This window comes from Ursus maritimus, unplaced genomic scaffold (assembly GCF_017311325.1).
Source record: "Ursus maritimus isolate PB19 unplaced genomic scaffold, ASM1731132v1 scaffold_15, whole genome shotgun sequence".
Classification (NCBI taxonomy): domain Eukaryota; kingdom Metazoa; phylum Chordata; class Mammalia; order Carnivora; family Ursidae; genus Ursus; species Ursus maritimus.
The window spans coordinates 26,249,881-26,267,785 of record NW_024423897.1 but is presented as its reverse complement, the minus strand read 5'-3'; the positions used below and the strand labels follow the sequence as shown (position 1 = coordinate 26,267,785).

The window sequence follows — 17,905 nt, the reverse complement described above, 5'->3', positions numbered from 1 at the left end:
AAATAAATAAATAAATAAATAAATAAATAAATAAAATCTTAGCACAGACCTTTTCAATGATTAAATAGGAAAGAAAGAAAAAACAAAACTAGGATTGTTAAGGTTTATAAAATTGCTATACAAATTACAGGAGTCACATTACAGCAGTCACTTATGGCCCCTGTGTGTTATTTTTCTTTTCTTTTTTAACCTCGTAAGGTTAATTATTTGATTATGCCTTATATCTCACAAGTAACTAAAGCTCTTTGAGGGCATGACTAGTGTTTATTTTGCCTTTTAATCATTCATACCGCTTTCACACAACCTTGAGCATGATAGGTGTTTATTAGTGTGTGCTGAATGAATATAACACATGCAGAATGTTTCCACATGTAGACATTTATTTACATACTTGTAATCTACATACAGAGCAGGCCAGTCACTTTTTCTTTCTTACTCTCTCTTTTTAAATTTTTAATGGCTTTGGGGTTAAAGTAAGAAGAAAGCATTGAGTCAGGTCATGGTAGCCATCTGTTCTTCTTAGCTACCCTGCCTCATTCTTCTTTCCCATTCTTCCCCCAGCCACAGCAGAGCAATGAAGCTGAAGGAGGACCACTAACTGGACTAGATAATTTCTCACTTCCCGTCTGTATCTTAGAATTCTCTCTTTCCCTTATCTGGATTTCATTCTCACACTATTAAATACCTTCTTGGCAGGAATCAAGCCTGTGTCTGTTCCTGAGTGCCCTGTTCCATGATCTTCACCACGAGGAAGGGAGCCTACAAAAGGTGCCAACCTGATACCAGAGAGTTGAGTACTTGGATTGGCTGCCTTAGAGTTAATCAACTGTGGCCAGGAGTGAGAGACACCAGATGGTTCATTTTAAATCTGATGCTCATTCTTGGACCAGTCAGCTGTCTGGATGTCAGTGTCACTTAAAAACATGGCAGCACCCTCTGAAACCCTTGGTTGGAGTAAGATAGTTGCCATAGAAGGTAGTTACTGGCTTCTGATGAAATGGAAGGGCCAACTTAAATAATAGGTAAGCTGTCTCATACCTACCAACTATAATATTTTATGACTTATCACTGTAGCAGTTAAATATTAGGAAGTCATAATTAATTCTTTGCAGTTTCCCCTAAACTCAACAGTTTGATCAAGGATCAGTCAAACACATTTTTCTTGCCGTAAATACAATATATAACCACTTACTACCTACATTATGTTAGAATAGAGAATGAACACTATCACTAGAAACCTGGAAGCATATTTAAATACTGACAAATATTCTAGGTATTGAGAAGACCCTTTTTATTCTAACAGAAATATCTAAATAAATATGAATATAAATATAAATATATTTTCATTCCTGATCCCCCTGATCCTATTGCTCAAAGAGATTAGTTTTGTTTTGTTGTTTTTCTCAAACTTTTTGTTTTGGTAAGCCATCAAAAACTTTAAAATTGGAGTGTTACCTTTATGTAGTATCACTAGGTGGAAAAGATGTCCTTTCAAAATCTTTGAAGAGGCAGTAAAATGGCCTTTCACAAGGATAAGCTACTATACAGAACCCTCAGGATCCCGACCATCCCTCATAAAAAAGTATATCCAGTTTAATGCCACTCAATTATCTTTACATTTTTATAAGACAAATTTTCTTTAACTCTAAGGTCTTAAAAATTCTCCATGTAACGTTCTGTAATATATCACAAGTGTCCTTCTGAGGAAACGTGGTACTCGATTTCATTGATGTCAATGGGGTATGGTCTTCGTTGTTGCTGTTGATTCAGTTGTGCTAATTTCTGCCCCTTTAAAGATCCAAATAATAACTTAAGATTAGAGAGTTGCAAGAATACATGGAATGATGAGAAACAATGAAGTCAGCAAGTTTTCTAAAGTTGTAATACTTAAGGAAAATTGTCAAATACACATACTCATTCATCTGCCATAATCCTGCTCTATCCTGTTTAACCTTGCTGATAAGTGTACAACTCCTTGGCATTTTTCCTTCCATCTTTATATGTTTATATTCTCAGAAGTAATGTTCAGTACACCTCTGGCATGCTGGACAGTTCTAAATTGAGTGATGACCTGTTTCTTTTATATCTTCCCTGAGTGCCTAGTGTTTGTGAAATAAAGATGGCCAGTGGAAAATCAGTAAGTGTTACTTGACTTACTTCCATATTTTTTAGTTAAACTTCTCCCAGAATAAGGAATTATGAGTTCCTGGAGCAGCACATGTGTCTCTTTCTTAATATAACTCTCAGTTCCATGATTTGGATTGTCTGCAGTTCTGTGAAGAGGCAGACACAGCCATATAAATAGCACAGTCCTAGAAACTAGACTGTGGACAAGTACTGGAAAAGAAATAGTGAAAATTCTAGCAGTCAGTTCCTTTTCAGACCAGTGTATTTGTTAAGCAAATTGGGAACTTTGGCTAATGATAGTATTAATCTCCTTTCTAAAATCTTGATTTTTTTTTTTTTTGGCCCCCAGCAATGTCCACCAGAGTGTGAGTGTAAGATGCAGCTGCCATAGCAAACCATCCTAGGTCAGATCTCCACCATGGCCTTGTTCACCTTGCCTGCCTCTGGAATATCATGTCTTCCCCTTATCCTAATCATGCCTCCTTATGTCTTCTTCTACTGACCCCCACCCCTTACTCTCAATGTCATTGATAGTGAAAGGATTGTAGAAAATAGAAAATGGGTAAAGGTAATTAAAATGATACATTCCTTGCAGCTCCTAGAAATAAGAATAGCATTTTGTTCTAATTCTGTGTTGAGATATGAAATTTTAAAAATTAATAAAATTAAAAAGAATTAGAAAAGATACATCATGTCAACACATCTTCAAACATAATGATAATTATACAGAAAACATTTAGAAGTTCTTTTTTCTCACAAAATACTTTAGACTAATAAGAAAATTAAAGGAATAACAATAAACATAAATGTGCCCAGTGCCCAGATTTGTAAAATCTAAACATTGTCCCATAATTGTTTATTTTTCATGAGAAATAAAACTCTATTAGGATTTTTTAGAAAGCCCAATAATGAGCAAATTTCTTCATCATTGAGGTTAGAACTGATTGGGAAATGACCAAGAATCAGAACGGAACATGGCTGATAAATGAAATTCCCACTATTAACCCTTAGACAAAGCTGACTTACCCTCCACCCCCAACTCAGAGTCTGACACTGGGGAAATAAAACAAAGCATTATTTTGTTTTTGTTTTTGTGTTATCTGTAGGCAGGCTCACTTCTAAGAGAAAACAAGTTAGAGAAGACTGGGCTACCCATGCAGCTTCTCTTTCCAAACTCACCAATCACTTAAGTGTGAAAGGAGACAGGCATAGATACAAGGAGGGTTACAGCTCACAGAGCTCCCTTCCATGAGGAATGGGAAGTAAGCATTTTCCTCTAAAAACATATAAAGTTAAAATCACATTTTTATTTCCTTTTGGATCCTATTCCCTTCCTTCTCTTGCCCCCAGTCCACAGGGGCACTTGAATTTCAGGATCCTTGTATATAACAAGTACTTGGTCACCAGAATTGTGATTCTAAATATCAGTATGCTTCCATTTAAGGAAAATATTGGCTGCCAGTTCTTGGGGATTTTGATTATAACATCTGTATTTACTTCAATTACCAGTTACTCTAGTAGACTAATGGAAAGAATGTAAAAGATGTTGCTGCTAGATAGGAATAGAGTTTGAATCCAAGGATGTTACTGCTCAGCTAATGTTCTAAGTCCTGAAAGATCATCATGGTCTTAGCAACAACAATTATAGCTAAGAAAACAACATTGGAGCTATCTCAAAACAGAAAAGAAAGCATCATTAAGTTATCTCTTTACTCTGAAAAGAAAACAAGCATTCTACTGACCCTTGCCTTCTGAAATATTTTAACATTCCAGGCTACTGAGATTTTTCTTCTTCTCTAATAAACAAACCCATGTCCTTTAAAATACTTTCTGATTTATTTTCCAATTTGTTTCAGACGAACCACAGGTTATATGCATTTGACTTCCATTATTTTGTCTTGATAAACTAACAAGTTTTAAATTGAGCAGAGGTACCAAAAGACTTTTGAATAAAGAGAATGTTTGGTAGTTAATGATAAAATGAAAACTAGCTATAATAATTAGCTAGGAATGGAGAGAAATATTATAAAGAATCATTTTAGTCTATATGCTAATTTATTATTAGGGACATCTAGAAAAATTAGCCTATTACATAGTATATGAGAATCAATAAGGTATCTCTTAATCTATGCAATTTGAATTGCCAATTAAAACTACTGGGTAACTCTAGGATGAGCAATTGTTTTCTTATAGACTTTGTTTTTGACTTGGGATATAGTGTTGGGGTTGCATTATTATTTTATTTTGTTACTTAGCTTCATGAAGCCCTTAATTTATTAATGTTAATGATTGACCACTTGTGTGTTAAACCAGAAAGTATTTAGATAACCTTATTCCATCAAAAGAGGAATGTTATAAATCTGTATACTTTGCCTCCTGCTTCTGAGCAATATGGAAAGTAAAAAATATGAGAGGTTAAAGCAAGTTAAAACTAATACCCCTTTATAGTCCATGGCAAAATAAAATATAGGTAGACTTCATTTTATGTGTTGATTGTGTTCTTAAAACCTTGAATGAAAATCAAAACATTTTTAAAAGTCCAGGCATACTCAGTCCTTGAAAAAAATATTATAATTGATTCAAAATGCCAATAATTACATTCCAGTCTAAATAATCACAACTTAATTTAACTGATTTTTTCACATGTTGGAATTTTTCCATTCATTTCTATTTTATGTTACACATAAGTGTGTTTTCACTTAATTTTAGCTCCTAACTACAAATTGTACAATTAAGGGAGAATGGCTTTTGGCTCTTTTTTTTTTTTTTTTGGAAGATTTATTTATTTATTTTAGAGGGGGGAAGGGCAGAGGGAAAGGGAGAAAGAGTCTTAAGCAGACTCCTCACAGAGCCCCATGCAGGGCTCCATCTCAAGACCCTGAGATCATGACCTGAGCCAAAACCAAGAGTCAGATGCTTAACTGACTGCACCACCCATGTGCCCCACTTTTGACTCTTTTTATACCATTTGTACATTAGATAATTGGATAATCTTTTGCATGTTTTTGAGATGCTTTTGTTTCAATCTTAGAGTCACATCTTACCTAAAGGTACTATATGCATTGTGTCCATCAATGCCTGAGAAGAAAAACCTGAATAAAAAGTTCTACCTTTATTTACAGATTTTTTTTTCAATGAACTCTATTACTTTACATATAATTTCTTCTCCATGATATATATGACCAAGTAACACATTGCCTGTCCTGTTATTTTTGCTAATGTGCACAAGAGGTAGTTTCATGGATCAAGAAAGCAAAGACGTAGTATACACAGTGATATGAATTATTTTAAATTTCCTAATGTCTTTTGGAGTTATTAAACACACAAATGAAAAAGAAGTAGAATTCACTCTTCCCAGTGAAGCCATAGAAGTATCTGAAGTAGTAAATATGTCTCACACTCTGACATGTGTATGGACTTCAAAAGCCAATAGCCAAGCCATCCAGAAAAACTGTCCTATTGAATCTGTAGGAGAACCAATAATACAATCTGTTAGTGCCTGGAACCATTTATTTTACAGTGCATACTACCTCTTTTCTTTCCTGGCCCTCAAAAGTACCTGTTATGCATGCTAACAAAAATCGCCTAAAACTGACAATGTCTTACTGTCTCACTGAGAAGAAATTATATGTAAATTAATAAAATCTACTGAAAAGTTTTCATTAACAAAAGTACAACTTTCATTCATACTTTTACACATCCAAAGACTTTTTATCTCACATTTCTGTGTAAATACTTGAATAGGATGCAACCCTGCTCTGTTCTGAAGTGTAATACGCCTTTCCCCCATGCAGCGCTCCATGCTGTGTAGTCACAGAAATTAATGAGTTCAGCTCCCAGGATGCCAGGGCAGCTGGAGAACAGAGTTCTGTGCTCGCATTGCTTGAACAAACACATGAGTCGTGTTTCCCACAATGGGGTCCAGGGACCCCTGAGGTTCTGCAGCTTTTTTATCCTGTAAAACCCAGAGCCAGAAAATGATGGTGATAGGGTGGAGGCGTTGGGAGACTGAGACAGTTTAAGAATTTCAAGAGAAGGGACAGTCTGAGAAGAGCTGGCAGAGTAGGCAATTATTTGTGGTGGGAGGATATGGGAAAAGAGCAGATGTCTGTAGATACTACAAAGGAAAATAAACACTGTGGAAGAACAAACTTATGTAGAAAAATTTTAAAGGGGGATTTTTAACAAAGGATGTTTGGGAAACACTCCATTGGAGTTTAATATTCTGGGCAGCACTTACAAAAGGGTACAAGTTCTTACAGCCAGAATGACCTTTATATGAGAAATCTTCATTTCTCTGTTTATTCCATCCTGTTTCATTTAACAAACTTGTATTAAACACCTACTATGTGCCAAGAATTAGGCCTCCTTGCCTCCTTCCCACCAGCCATATACAGATACACACATAAACACACACTCACTTTGAAGTTCAAATACCATTTGTATTAACTGGAGGTTCACAGGACGTTAGCACTAAAGTCAAAACAATTCACTCACTACAGCAAGCTGAAGTTAAAAAAGCAACCTCGCAGGATGAAACTTGGAAAATGCTTGAACATCGAGGTGTTTATTTGGATTGGCTTTTCTGGGCTTGCTGATAGAGGTAGATATCATGCTGACATATTACATCATTTCTGATGAAAGAACTCTGAATGGTGGGATTGATTGAGCCAGACTTTCCTCTTACATAATTGTATAGGGAAGTTTCAATTGCTTGGAGACAGTGAGTTGGATATGGTATTTTTTCCAGAAAATATAGATTCCTGTATTTGAGACTATGATACCATTTCCAAACACTTGTGTTGATTCTACATCAAGGCTCAAGGCTCTAATGTTGTTTGTTTTATTCTATTTTTAGTTTCTGTTGTTTTCACCACTGGAGTTCTTTGTCTCATCCTTCTCAAGATGGCAATGCAGTAAAAATAATCACTTCAGGTTTCAAATCAGTTAGAATTATGTAGTACTATATTTTTGGATAGATCCAGTTACACTATTTATCAAACTTTATCTTTTTTAAAAGATTTTTCTTTATTTATTTTAGAGAGAAAGAAAGAGCACACACAAGCAGGGGGAGGGGCAGAGGGAGAGGGAGAGAGAGAGGGAGAGAAGCAAGCTCCCCACTAAGCGCAGAGCCTGATGTGGAGCTCAATCCCTGGGTTCTGAGACCATGACCTGAGCTGAAACAAAGAGTCAGATGCTCAACCAACTGAGCCACCCAAGCACCTCTCAATTTTTATCTTTTAAGGTAATCATGTACATCAAAACAGATCCAACTCACTTAGCCACGAAGAGTAATTGAACTAATTAAAATTTCAGATTTGTAGCACTGGTGTTATAGAGATGTTTCATTATACATTATAAGTGAGGAAAAGAGCTTTCAGTTTCCACCAACTCTTATCATTAAAATGTTTTTCTTCCAACCCCCTGAACTGTCTCAAAGTTGAATATATTTTATTTGAATTTAAAGAAAAGGAAAAGTAATTTGAAGTGATATAAAATACCTAATGTGTCACATCATTAGTTATAGTGAGCATATATAACTTGAGGAGTTTATATCCATTTCAGGAGGGGTAGATGAACTCTTTCCACCAAAAGGCTTCGGCACAGCAAGAGATATAAGAGGCGCCCAGGATGTACCAGGTTGGGGGGCTATGGGGACTCTTCAGTTCTGCATTACAGAGGTTGCACTGCCTATGTATTTTCTCTGATTCTTAGGTGGCTCAAGACTGTCACTAAATTAGTATGGCCTGAGTATAGGAGAAGAGTCACTTCACACTTATCCTTTCCTTGGAATAGACTTGTAATCTTTGAAGCAGGTTAAAAGAGTAGATTGTCATTGAAGTAAGAGAAGCCTTAACTTGCTATTGGCTGAGAACCTGGGTGGTATCATAAATATTCACCACCTCTTGAGGAACTGAGATGAGAATCCAAGAGATCTAACTGGAAGGACAGGAATCAGCTGCACTCCTCTTCCTTGGCCAGTTCTTCCACCTGGAACGCCAGATGCCCTCATCTTAGATGTTCTTTACACATGTCATTGCAGCCAGGTTTAGAAACAGGAAATTTTCTATGGAAATGAATCAATGAACCCACTGTCCTGCCCCACTAATATAACATATCTGTATCATTTTTCAAGACACAAATGGTCATCAGGATGGAAGTAGGGGATCCTCTTCTGAAAGAAAATTCAACTGCCAGATGGTAAACTGATTCTTGGATTCTACTCATGAACACACTTAACTCATTTATTGAGTATTCTTTATTGCTACATGCATAAGTTGTATTTGTCACAGGAACCAATACCTATAAAGCATTTGAAAAGCTCATTTTAAATATGATAAGCTGAGACTTATGGAAGTTAAATCACTTACTGTATTTTTTCCCAGCTAGGCTATAAGATCTTGAAAGTAGAAGCGTCATCTTTTTATGACTATATCTCCAGGACCTAGCATATATTCAACCCAAAGTAAAGCCTTGATGAATATTTGTGGAGTAGTTGAATAACTGCGAATAATTACACAAATAATGTAAGTGAAAGGGCTCTGTTTAAGCCTAGGTTCATATATCTTTGAAGATTACCATCTTCCTATACAACCAAGGAATTTGCTCTAAAAATCATTAACTATAGGGGCACCTGGGTGGCTTAGTCAGTTGGGCATCTGACTCTTGGTTTTAGGTCAGGTCATGATCTCAGGGTGGTAGGATTGAACCTCCCATTGAGCTCTGCATTGGGCTCCTCACTAAGTGCGGAGTCTACTTCAGATTCTTTCTCCTTCCCCTCTGACCCTCCCTGCTCATACACTCTCTCTCTCTCTCTCTCTCTCAAATAAATAAATAAAATCTTTAAAAATAAATAAAAATAAGTACCATTAACTATAATAAAACAGTTATTATTTCCTATCTTAATATTATGCCATTTAACTCTTTAAAAATAATAAATACAATATTAATTCCATGATTTCTCCTATGTCCAGATTGGATAAATTTGTAGGAAGTTGTTGAAATAAAGCAATAGCATTTTAATATCAATCCCTAGCCACCATTTATTTGATACCCTTTTTACTTGGGCATAGAATTTTAAATATTCAAAATTCCATGACTATTAAATGTTTCAATCAGGATATTACTAGATCAGAATTTCTGGACCACCCTGTGAAAGACAGACTTTCTTCATTAAAAAGCAAAAAATCAAACAGGCTGCAGTAACTTTTCTTGGCACTCAGAGGATGTGTGGAGGAGGAAGTTCTTCTTTGACCAGAAAGTCAGTGCCCTTGGGAGATGCCCAGATTTTTCCCCCTTCATTCAACTTTTCCTGCCAGTGCTACCCTCAACTACTCCAAAGCTACAAGATGATTAAGAGCTTTCATTGGACATTTGAGGGTTCTCTTGACCTGGGTTATTATTTTTATTTTTATTAATCTGACCACTTCAATGACACTGTCATCACAGAAAGTCTATGATTTGACCTCAGAAGCCCAATGTTGAATTTCTTCTCTGCCACTAACACAGCCTAACATTAGGCCAATCACTTAACCCTTCTAAGGTCCAGTTTCCTAAAGTACAAGAAGAGAATAATGGCTACTGTTCTGCCCAGCCGCCACAGTTTATTGTCTAGTTCAATACCCCTTTTATATGAAAATGTTTGTAAGTGGAAAAATGGTTTTTTATGATTTATTTACTTACTTGAGAGAGAGAGAGAGAGTGAAAGAGAGCAGGGGGAGGGACAGAGGGAGAGGGAAGAGAGAGAAAATCTGGAAGCAGACTCCCAGCTGAGTGCAGAGCCCACTGGCCACAGTGGGGCTCGATTCCAGGACCCTGAAATCATGACCTGAGCCAAAATCAAGAGTTGGCTGCTTAACCGATTGAGCCACCCAGGTGCCCCATGGCAAAATATTTATATGCAGAAAATACCATAGTAATTATAGGTTACTTCTCCCTCTCTTCCTCTGTTTTTCTCTTTGTCTCGTTTAGTTGTCTTACACATCAAATTCCATACTGGGACAAAGAAATTGTGCAAAATGATCTCTTTTTACAAGAGATACCTTTCAATACCAACAATCTCATCTCATCTCGTCTTCCTCCTCAGTTTTTAGCCCTAAATATATAACACATATAATCATATTTGAAAGAGAGCAAGCCTTTCCATTTCTTTTCTACCTGAACATGAATGTTTTGGCTGAAATCTCTCATGATGCCTTATCTAGAGCTCTGCAGGCATGACTTCTCTCCTGACTCCAGTCATCCCCCTCATCCCCATTTTCTTAGCCATGGCCACTGTAGAAGGCCTCTTCCCCAATTTTGCTTCTCAGAAGATGTAATTACATGGACTCATAGTAGTGTTGCCTTCTACTAGCCCTTTTCAGTTTTAGGGATAAGATGTAAAATCGAATTAATGTGACTGTTTGGGAATCCTGGGGAAATGTGGGCCAATTTCTCCACTATCCTGAGCCTCCTTCTCTTCATTTACACAGCAGTGATAATAACACTAATCATAGGGTTGTGGGCAAATTATATGAGAAGGAGCATGTGAAGAGTAATACATAGTAATTGTGTTGTTATTATTAAGGGGGAAAATTCCTCTTTTGCTGGTACATGTGAAATCAGAACTTAATTTTGACATCTGATAATTGTCTATGTTTCATTTCCCATAATTTTCACCCTATATGGCCCCTTAAGCCACCTCAGCTTTGTTTTTATTTTTTGACTTTGATGGAGAATAAGTGTGATTTTTGCTTTACCTCTGGTACATAAAGTTCCAAGACAACTTAGTATAACAAAATGAGCATCAAACTCAAAGTTATAAGAAGCTGCTTTCACTGTTTGTGCACTCCTTTAAGTCAAAAGAGCAAGATGTAAACTATTTTTTTTATGTCATCTCCTGTGCTTCAGGCTCCTTGGTGCCTTAGCAAACATGAAAGAGACTGATTTACAATCACTTTGGGCAAATTGCCTGTAGAATTCTGAGGACAGGAAATGAAAAAAAAAAAAGTGCAGCACACCCCCCCCCCGGACATTCCACACAACATGTGGAATAAACAGGCCTAAAAAGGAAACCAAAAGCTCTTGGTCTCATATTGAGGAGTATCATGAATGGCCTTTGGGAGAACATATACTAAAGACAATAATGTGCTGGAAAAATACTTCAAGAGTGGTGAACTTGAACCTGATTAATGATAACTCCCTTCCCCTTTGGTCTAAAAGATCGTGAGTACTTTTAATTTAGGTAAATTATATTATCTGCATCAGCATTATGAAAGAGGGTTACCGTCTTACAGGCATACACCCCTCAAACCTTAACAGGAATTGGACTTCCTGGGGATCTTGTTGAGATGGAGATACTGATTCAGGAAATTGGAGTGGAATCTGAGATTCTGGATCCCTCACAAACTGAGTGATGCAAATGCTGCTGGTCTGAAGGCCAGTTGTTTTTCTGTCACCTTGTTCAACAAAATCATTGATGGAGAGTTCTGGTCCTTATCTATATAATAGTCATTTTCAACTTGGGCAATTTTGGTCCCAGGGGAATTTGTCAGTGTCTGGAGACATTTTTGATCTTCATAACTCAGGGAGTACTACTGGCATCATGTGGACAGGGACCACTGATGCTGCTATAACACACAGTACAGACTTTCATAACAAATGATGTTCTGACTCAAAATGTCAATAACACTAAAGTTGAGAAATTCTGTTGTAGACGTACTACTTTGTGTTTCTCTCATATCAAAAATAATCTGTTGCAAGTTTTCAAAAAAATAAACCTGTGAGGGAAGGGTAGGAGCATGTACTATTTAGTTTGGAGTAGAGTGAACAGTGTTTAAAACTGTCTTCAAATATGTGAAAGGCAATTATGCAGAAGATGGTAACCAGCTGTTCTCCATCACACTTGAAGTGGGAGCAGGAAATGTAAATGGACCTATGCTACCCATCTATTCTTTTTCTGCATCTTCCACGCGAGCCAGGCAAATCTCTCTCTGATTTTGCAACCATATTTGTCACATTCTATGTCTTATTAGTTGTAGAGATCCTCCCAAATCCTTGGGACATATTTTCTTCTCACTGCCAAGTTAAATCTCTCCCTCCCTTTAAAAATCTAACTTGAAAATTTCCATCTCCATTAAGTCTTTCTTAACTAAAATGAAATAGTTGTCAGTTCACCTCTAACTTCAACTGTTAGACTTTCTCCTGCAATGTGTTTATTCTACAAATATGTTATTGCCCATCTGTGTACAAGAAGCTATGCTAGATTTTGAGAAGGGTTAAGAAAGATGAGTGAAAGAGTCCCTGCTTTTAAGAATTTTCCAAACTAAGGGGGAAAAATCACACTCCGATAATTACAATATAAATAAAATAGTATTTAATAATTATTTCTATGAGAGATATTCAAAAAATGAAAGAGGAGGATTTAGTAGTTAAAAGATTATTTCCAGTTGGAAAGATCAAGGAAGACTTTATAAATAGGTATGGATATACATAAATATCTTTTTTAAGAACAAAATTTTCTCTAAATTAGGTACAATCTTGTGCAAGAAAGAAATAGTAATGTTAAATATGAAGATTATGAATTAGAGCATAGAATGAATTCGAGTCTGGATTTAGACTATGTTTATGGAACAGTTTATAATGGATAAGGAAAGAGAATTTTTTAAGATGTGTGTAGCTGTTATCATGGTTTTAAAAAAAGAACAGTGAATTTAATTACGTCTGAACGTACCTTATGATGCTTGTAATTTTATAAGGGAGTGCTCTTTGGGAAGAATTCTTAGTTGTATCTAGGAGAGGAATGCTTTGTAAATTCACAAGTATACTTTAAAAACTAGTACCAAACTTGGAATTTGGCACCATCCATTTGACGGAATTTGGCACCATCCAGAACCCTTTTAGGAGAGATTCTCACTTGTAAAGCGTTTTCATTACCTGAACTTTAAGGAAATTGAAGAGAATTATCCATCATTGAATCTCAAGTGTGTGTCAAGCACTGAGTAAACTCTTTAAATGTCATTTGATTTAGATATATCATGGACGGCAACCTGTGAGGTTATCACCACCAACACTATAAGGAGGTTCTAGTGTATTAAGATAAGCTTTCTGTCCACTGCTTGATTGAGAGGGAAGCAGAGCAAATCTCAGGCCTGCCTAGAAAGCCATTTTTGGGTGGAGGCGATCAGCTTGCATTCCCTTTGGAAGCAGCAAGGAGAAAGCTTCCTCTCCTGAGTATTTAAATGGTGATTCTTGAATCCTTCATAGTCAAAACAGGAAAATGAAGTTGTTTACATTTTATTAGTGGCCATTATTCACTGTGGGGCTCACTACTGGAAAGCTATCTGTAACCACATTAGGCATATACAAGCGTGAGTTTCTGCCAGCTCTCTCTCTCATATTCTGAAGTCATTAGCTCTGGGAATGGTACAGCTACTAAATTTCTATAAGATTTTGTTTGAATATTAGTACTTGTATTCTTCAGTTATTTTCACTCAGTAATACAGTTAATACCATAGACCTTTCTTGCAGTTCTCATTTTTTGAGCATCATTACTCTTTTTAACAAGAACACAGTTTTTAATCATGCCTTCCATAATTCAAAACATGATGGACTCTTAGTTAACTCTGTGTAACTGGACTTTGTTTTCCCTCTTAAAGTTGTTCTAGGCTTCTGCGTGTCATTCAATGTTGATGTGAAAAATTCAATGACTTTCAGTGGCCCCGTGGAGGACATGTTTGGATATACTGTTCAGCAATATGAAAATGAAGAAGGAAAATGGTAAGCCGGTTGATTTTGTTGTTCTGTTGTTTAGTTTTTTTACAAGGTAATGGAAAATATTGTTTGGTTACAGTTCATGTTATGAATGAGACTTCAACAGAATGAATCATGCGTGTTAGAAAATGCAGTCTAATCATTTGGTAATGGAAACTGACACAGTGAAAAAAAAGGAAAATTCCTTGGCAGTACTAACGGAAGTGGTTAGTGATTTCTGTTAAAGCCTGTGTTGACCTCAAGAAAAGTCCTTGTCCAAAATAGTCATTGTTCTGTAATTGTTATTCTGGCAAATGTTCTTTAATTGTTCTAATTCTAGAGTAGCTGAAATTCAGCTAGAAGGATTGGAAGGCAGATGAGATGCGTCTTGGAAGGGTTAATATCACTTCCATAAGATATCATCGAGCTTATATTTTTGGTGATTTACTGACCTACTGAGTTTGGTTTGCTGCTTATAATGAACCTTGCTAAGCCCTTTAGTAATGATTCAGTTCACTTCAGGTATGATTTTTAAAGCATATTTAACTTGTTGAAAATTACACAAAATTAATATTAAAGCTCTTTTACTTTATATTTAACATAATTTTTGGTGCCTTTTTTTATTGGAAAAAAAAAAGAACAAGAATGTGTTAAACTTTGCTCAGTTTAATAACTTAAACTAAACTATTCTAGTAACTAAAAGAATAAACAAAAAGAGATCTATGCCTCCTCGGAAAACAGTAATCTATCACTCTACTGTATTTCAAAACTGAAAGAATATGGATTTTTGATGTTTCACTCTATCTTTTAGACTTCATTTGATCATAATCCCCCCAGAACGATCAATAGTAAGAATTTGAGTTTTCACATTTTCTGCATACAAATACTATCTCCTAGGTACAAACTAGAATTTGTGGAAGTGTTTCACTCTCTACTCTCCTTACAAAATCTGAGATGAGAAATCTAATAATAGAGTATAAGTTTTATATTCTCTGTCCTTCCAATTTATACTCTCACCACCCCACCCCCACCCCATTTAAGGTTAAACAGGTAAAGTCATCACTCTAGACACCAGTTTTATTCTTTTAGGCATTATGCCTGCAATTCAGGGAGCTCTGCCTCTCAGAGATAACATGAGTGTGCCAAGCATAAGCTATAATAAACTGAAACTGAGTTGGGCACCTCGGTAGCTCAGTCAGTTAAGCATCCAACTATTAATTTTGGCTCAGGTCATGATCTCAAGAGAGATCAAGCCCCATGAAGAGCCCTGAGTTGGGCTCTGCAATGGGCCCGGAGCCTACTAGGGATTCTCTCTCCCTCTGCTCCTCCCCACCTCTCTCCCTATGCTCCTCCCCATATGTCCATCAACTGATGAATGGATAAAGAAGATGTGGGGGTGTGTATATGTACACACAAACACACACACACACACTGGAATATTACTCAGCCATCAAAAGAATGAAATGTTGCCATTTGCAACAACGTGGATAGAGCTAGAGTGTATTATGCTAAGCAAAATAAGTCAGTCAAAGAAAGACCAATACCATGTGATTTCACTCATATGTGGAATTCAAGAAATAAAACAGATTAACATAAGTGATATTTCTAAAAAAGAGAGAGGGGGCAAACCATAAGAGCCCCTTAACTATAGCAAACAAACTGAAGGTTTCTGGAGGGGAGGTGGGCAGGGAATGGACTAAATGAGTGATGGCATTAAGGAGGGACTTGTGATGAGCATTGGGTGTTATATGTAGGTGATGAATCACTAAATTCTACTCCTGAAACTAATGTTATGCTATATGTTAACTAACTAAAATTTAAATAAAAACTTGAAATATTAAAAAAAAAGAATTGTGCTAATCAGTATAATATAGACATAAATTCAATGGGAGTTAAAGGAAGGAGGAATTGATTCTTGACTATTGAGCTGAGTCTTGAAAGATGATTTAATTTTTAATAAGAAAAGAAGCAATGCCACTCCAGTCTGGGAAGCCACATAAGCAAGGGCATAGATTTGAGAAGTGAGTGTGTTGGTAAACAAACAGGAATGACACAGGGAAGGTAGGGGAGAAAGGGTAATGGCAGATCTTAGAAGCCAGACAAAGGAGCTTGGCCCTAAGTAGAGGGCATTGAGAACCACTGTAGGTGGTTTTTATGAACCTTAATTTAGGAAATTACATAAAGATTGGATTGGAGAAATAAGTTACTGGAAGCTGGGGAATCTATAGGTAAGCAAGAATAGCAATCTGGTGCTTAAGAAATGAGGTCCCAGGCTAGATTAAAGAGAACTGCAATGAAATAAAAGTGTATCCAAGATAAATTTAGATGAATCATTAAGGCTTGGTGGAAGTTTGGAAATGTCAAATGGAGATGTAGGAGGAGTCAAACATATTCCAGAATTTCTACACTGGATCATTGGAAAATAGGTAGCCATTCAGAGACAAATATACAGGAAATAAAAATAAGTTTCATCAGGAAGTTGGTAAGTATGGTTTCAAACAGCTTGAGTAATGTCTGGATAGTTGGAAACCTGAAATGGAATACAGATAAGAGGGAGAAGTTAATACATTAGAGGAAATGTTTAGAGGGCAAGGACTGATTTTGGTTCCCATTTGCAATCCTGTACATTGCCCAGAATTTAGCACTGTGCCTTAAACATAATATACATTCAATGATAATTTGTTGGCTGAACAAATGAATCAATTGACTATTATCAAAAACATAAAATATAAGTGTTAGCAAGAATGTGGAATAAAGGAAAACGTTTGTGCACTGTTGGTGGGAATGAAAATTGGTGCAGCCACCATGGAAAATAGTATAGAGGTTCCTCAGAAAATTAAAAATAGAACCACCATATGATCCACCATCCCACGTCTGGATAAATATTCAAAATAATTGGAATCAGGATATCTGCACTCCTGTGTTCATTGCAACATTATTAACAACAACCAAGATTTGAAAGCAATCTAAATGTCCATTGATAGATGAATAGATTTTTATTTTTATTTTTTTAAAGATTTTATTTATCCATTTGACAGAGAGAGAGACAACCAGTGAGAGAGGGAACACAAGCAGGGGGAGTGGAAGAGGAAGAGGCAGGCTCCCAGCAGAGGAGCCCGATGTGGGGCTTGATCCCAGAACGCTGGGATCACGCCCTGAGCGGAAGGCAGACGCTTAACAACTGTGCCACCCAGGCGCCCCGATGAATAGATTTTTAAAATGTGACATATACATACAATTGAATATTATTCAGCCTGAAAAAAGAAGGAAATCTTGCTTCATGGACAACATGGGTAAACCTGGAGGACATTTTGCTAAGTGAGATAAGCCAGACACAGGACAAATACTACATGATCTCTCTTGTATAAGGAGTCTAAAATAGTCAAAGTCATAGAAGCAGCATGTAGAATGGTGGCTACCAGGAGCTGGGAGGAGGGAAAACAAGGAAGTATTAGTCAAAGGGTACAAAGTTTTAGTTATGCAAGATGAACGAGTACTAGATAGTGACTGTACAGCATACTGCCCGTAGTTAACAATACTGTATTGTATACTTAAAAATTTACTAAGAAGGTAGATCTTATTCAAGTAATTATGCCTATATAATAAGCCCTAGTAAAAACTCTGGACACTGAAGCTTGAGTGAGCTTCTTGCACACTGATGGGCTGGAAGGGTGTTGTGTCCTGAAAACACAGAAACTTCACGTTTGGGACCCTCACAGACCCTGTACTATGGTGTCTTTTTGGTGTCTTGTCCTAATTTGTATCCTATTATAATAAACTATAATCAGAAGTATTAAAAAATAAGGTGGATCTTATGTTAAGTGTTTTTATCATGAAATAATAACAATAACTAAAGAGGGTTGGAGGAAACTTTTAGAATCAATAGATATGTTTATGGTATAGACTGTGGTGATGGTGTTATAGGTGTATACTTCAAACTCATCAAGTTGTATACATTAAGCATATACAACTTGTAATATGTCAATCGTATTTCAATAAAGTATTTGGTTTTTTTTGGTTTTTGTAAGTGACTTCTGTAGGGAAATGT

The 17,905-nt window shown here is 36.4% G+C and overlaps 1 protein-coding gene across 2 annotated transcripts in view; it reads left to right on the top strand.

Moving 5' to 3' along the window:
• The window catches only part of ITGA1 (integrin subunit alpha 1), a 160,973-nt gene that overhangs the window by 38,030 nt on the left and 105,038 nt on the right, over window positions 1–17,905 (top strand). For both annotated transcript variants that reach the window (XM_040630446.1, XM_040630445.1), the window contains exon 2: window positions 13,764–13,884. In XM_040630446.1, the coding sequence (XP_040486380.1) occupies window positions 13,764–13,884 (121 nt within the window). The remainder of the gene's footprint in view (window positions 1–13,763; window positions 13,885–17,905) is intronic.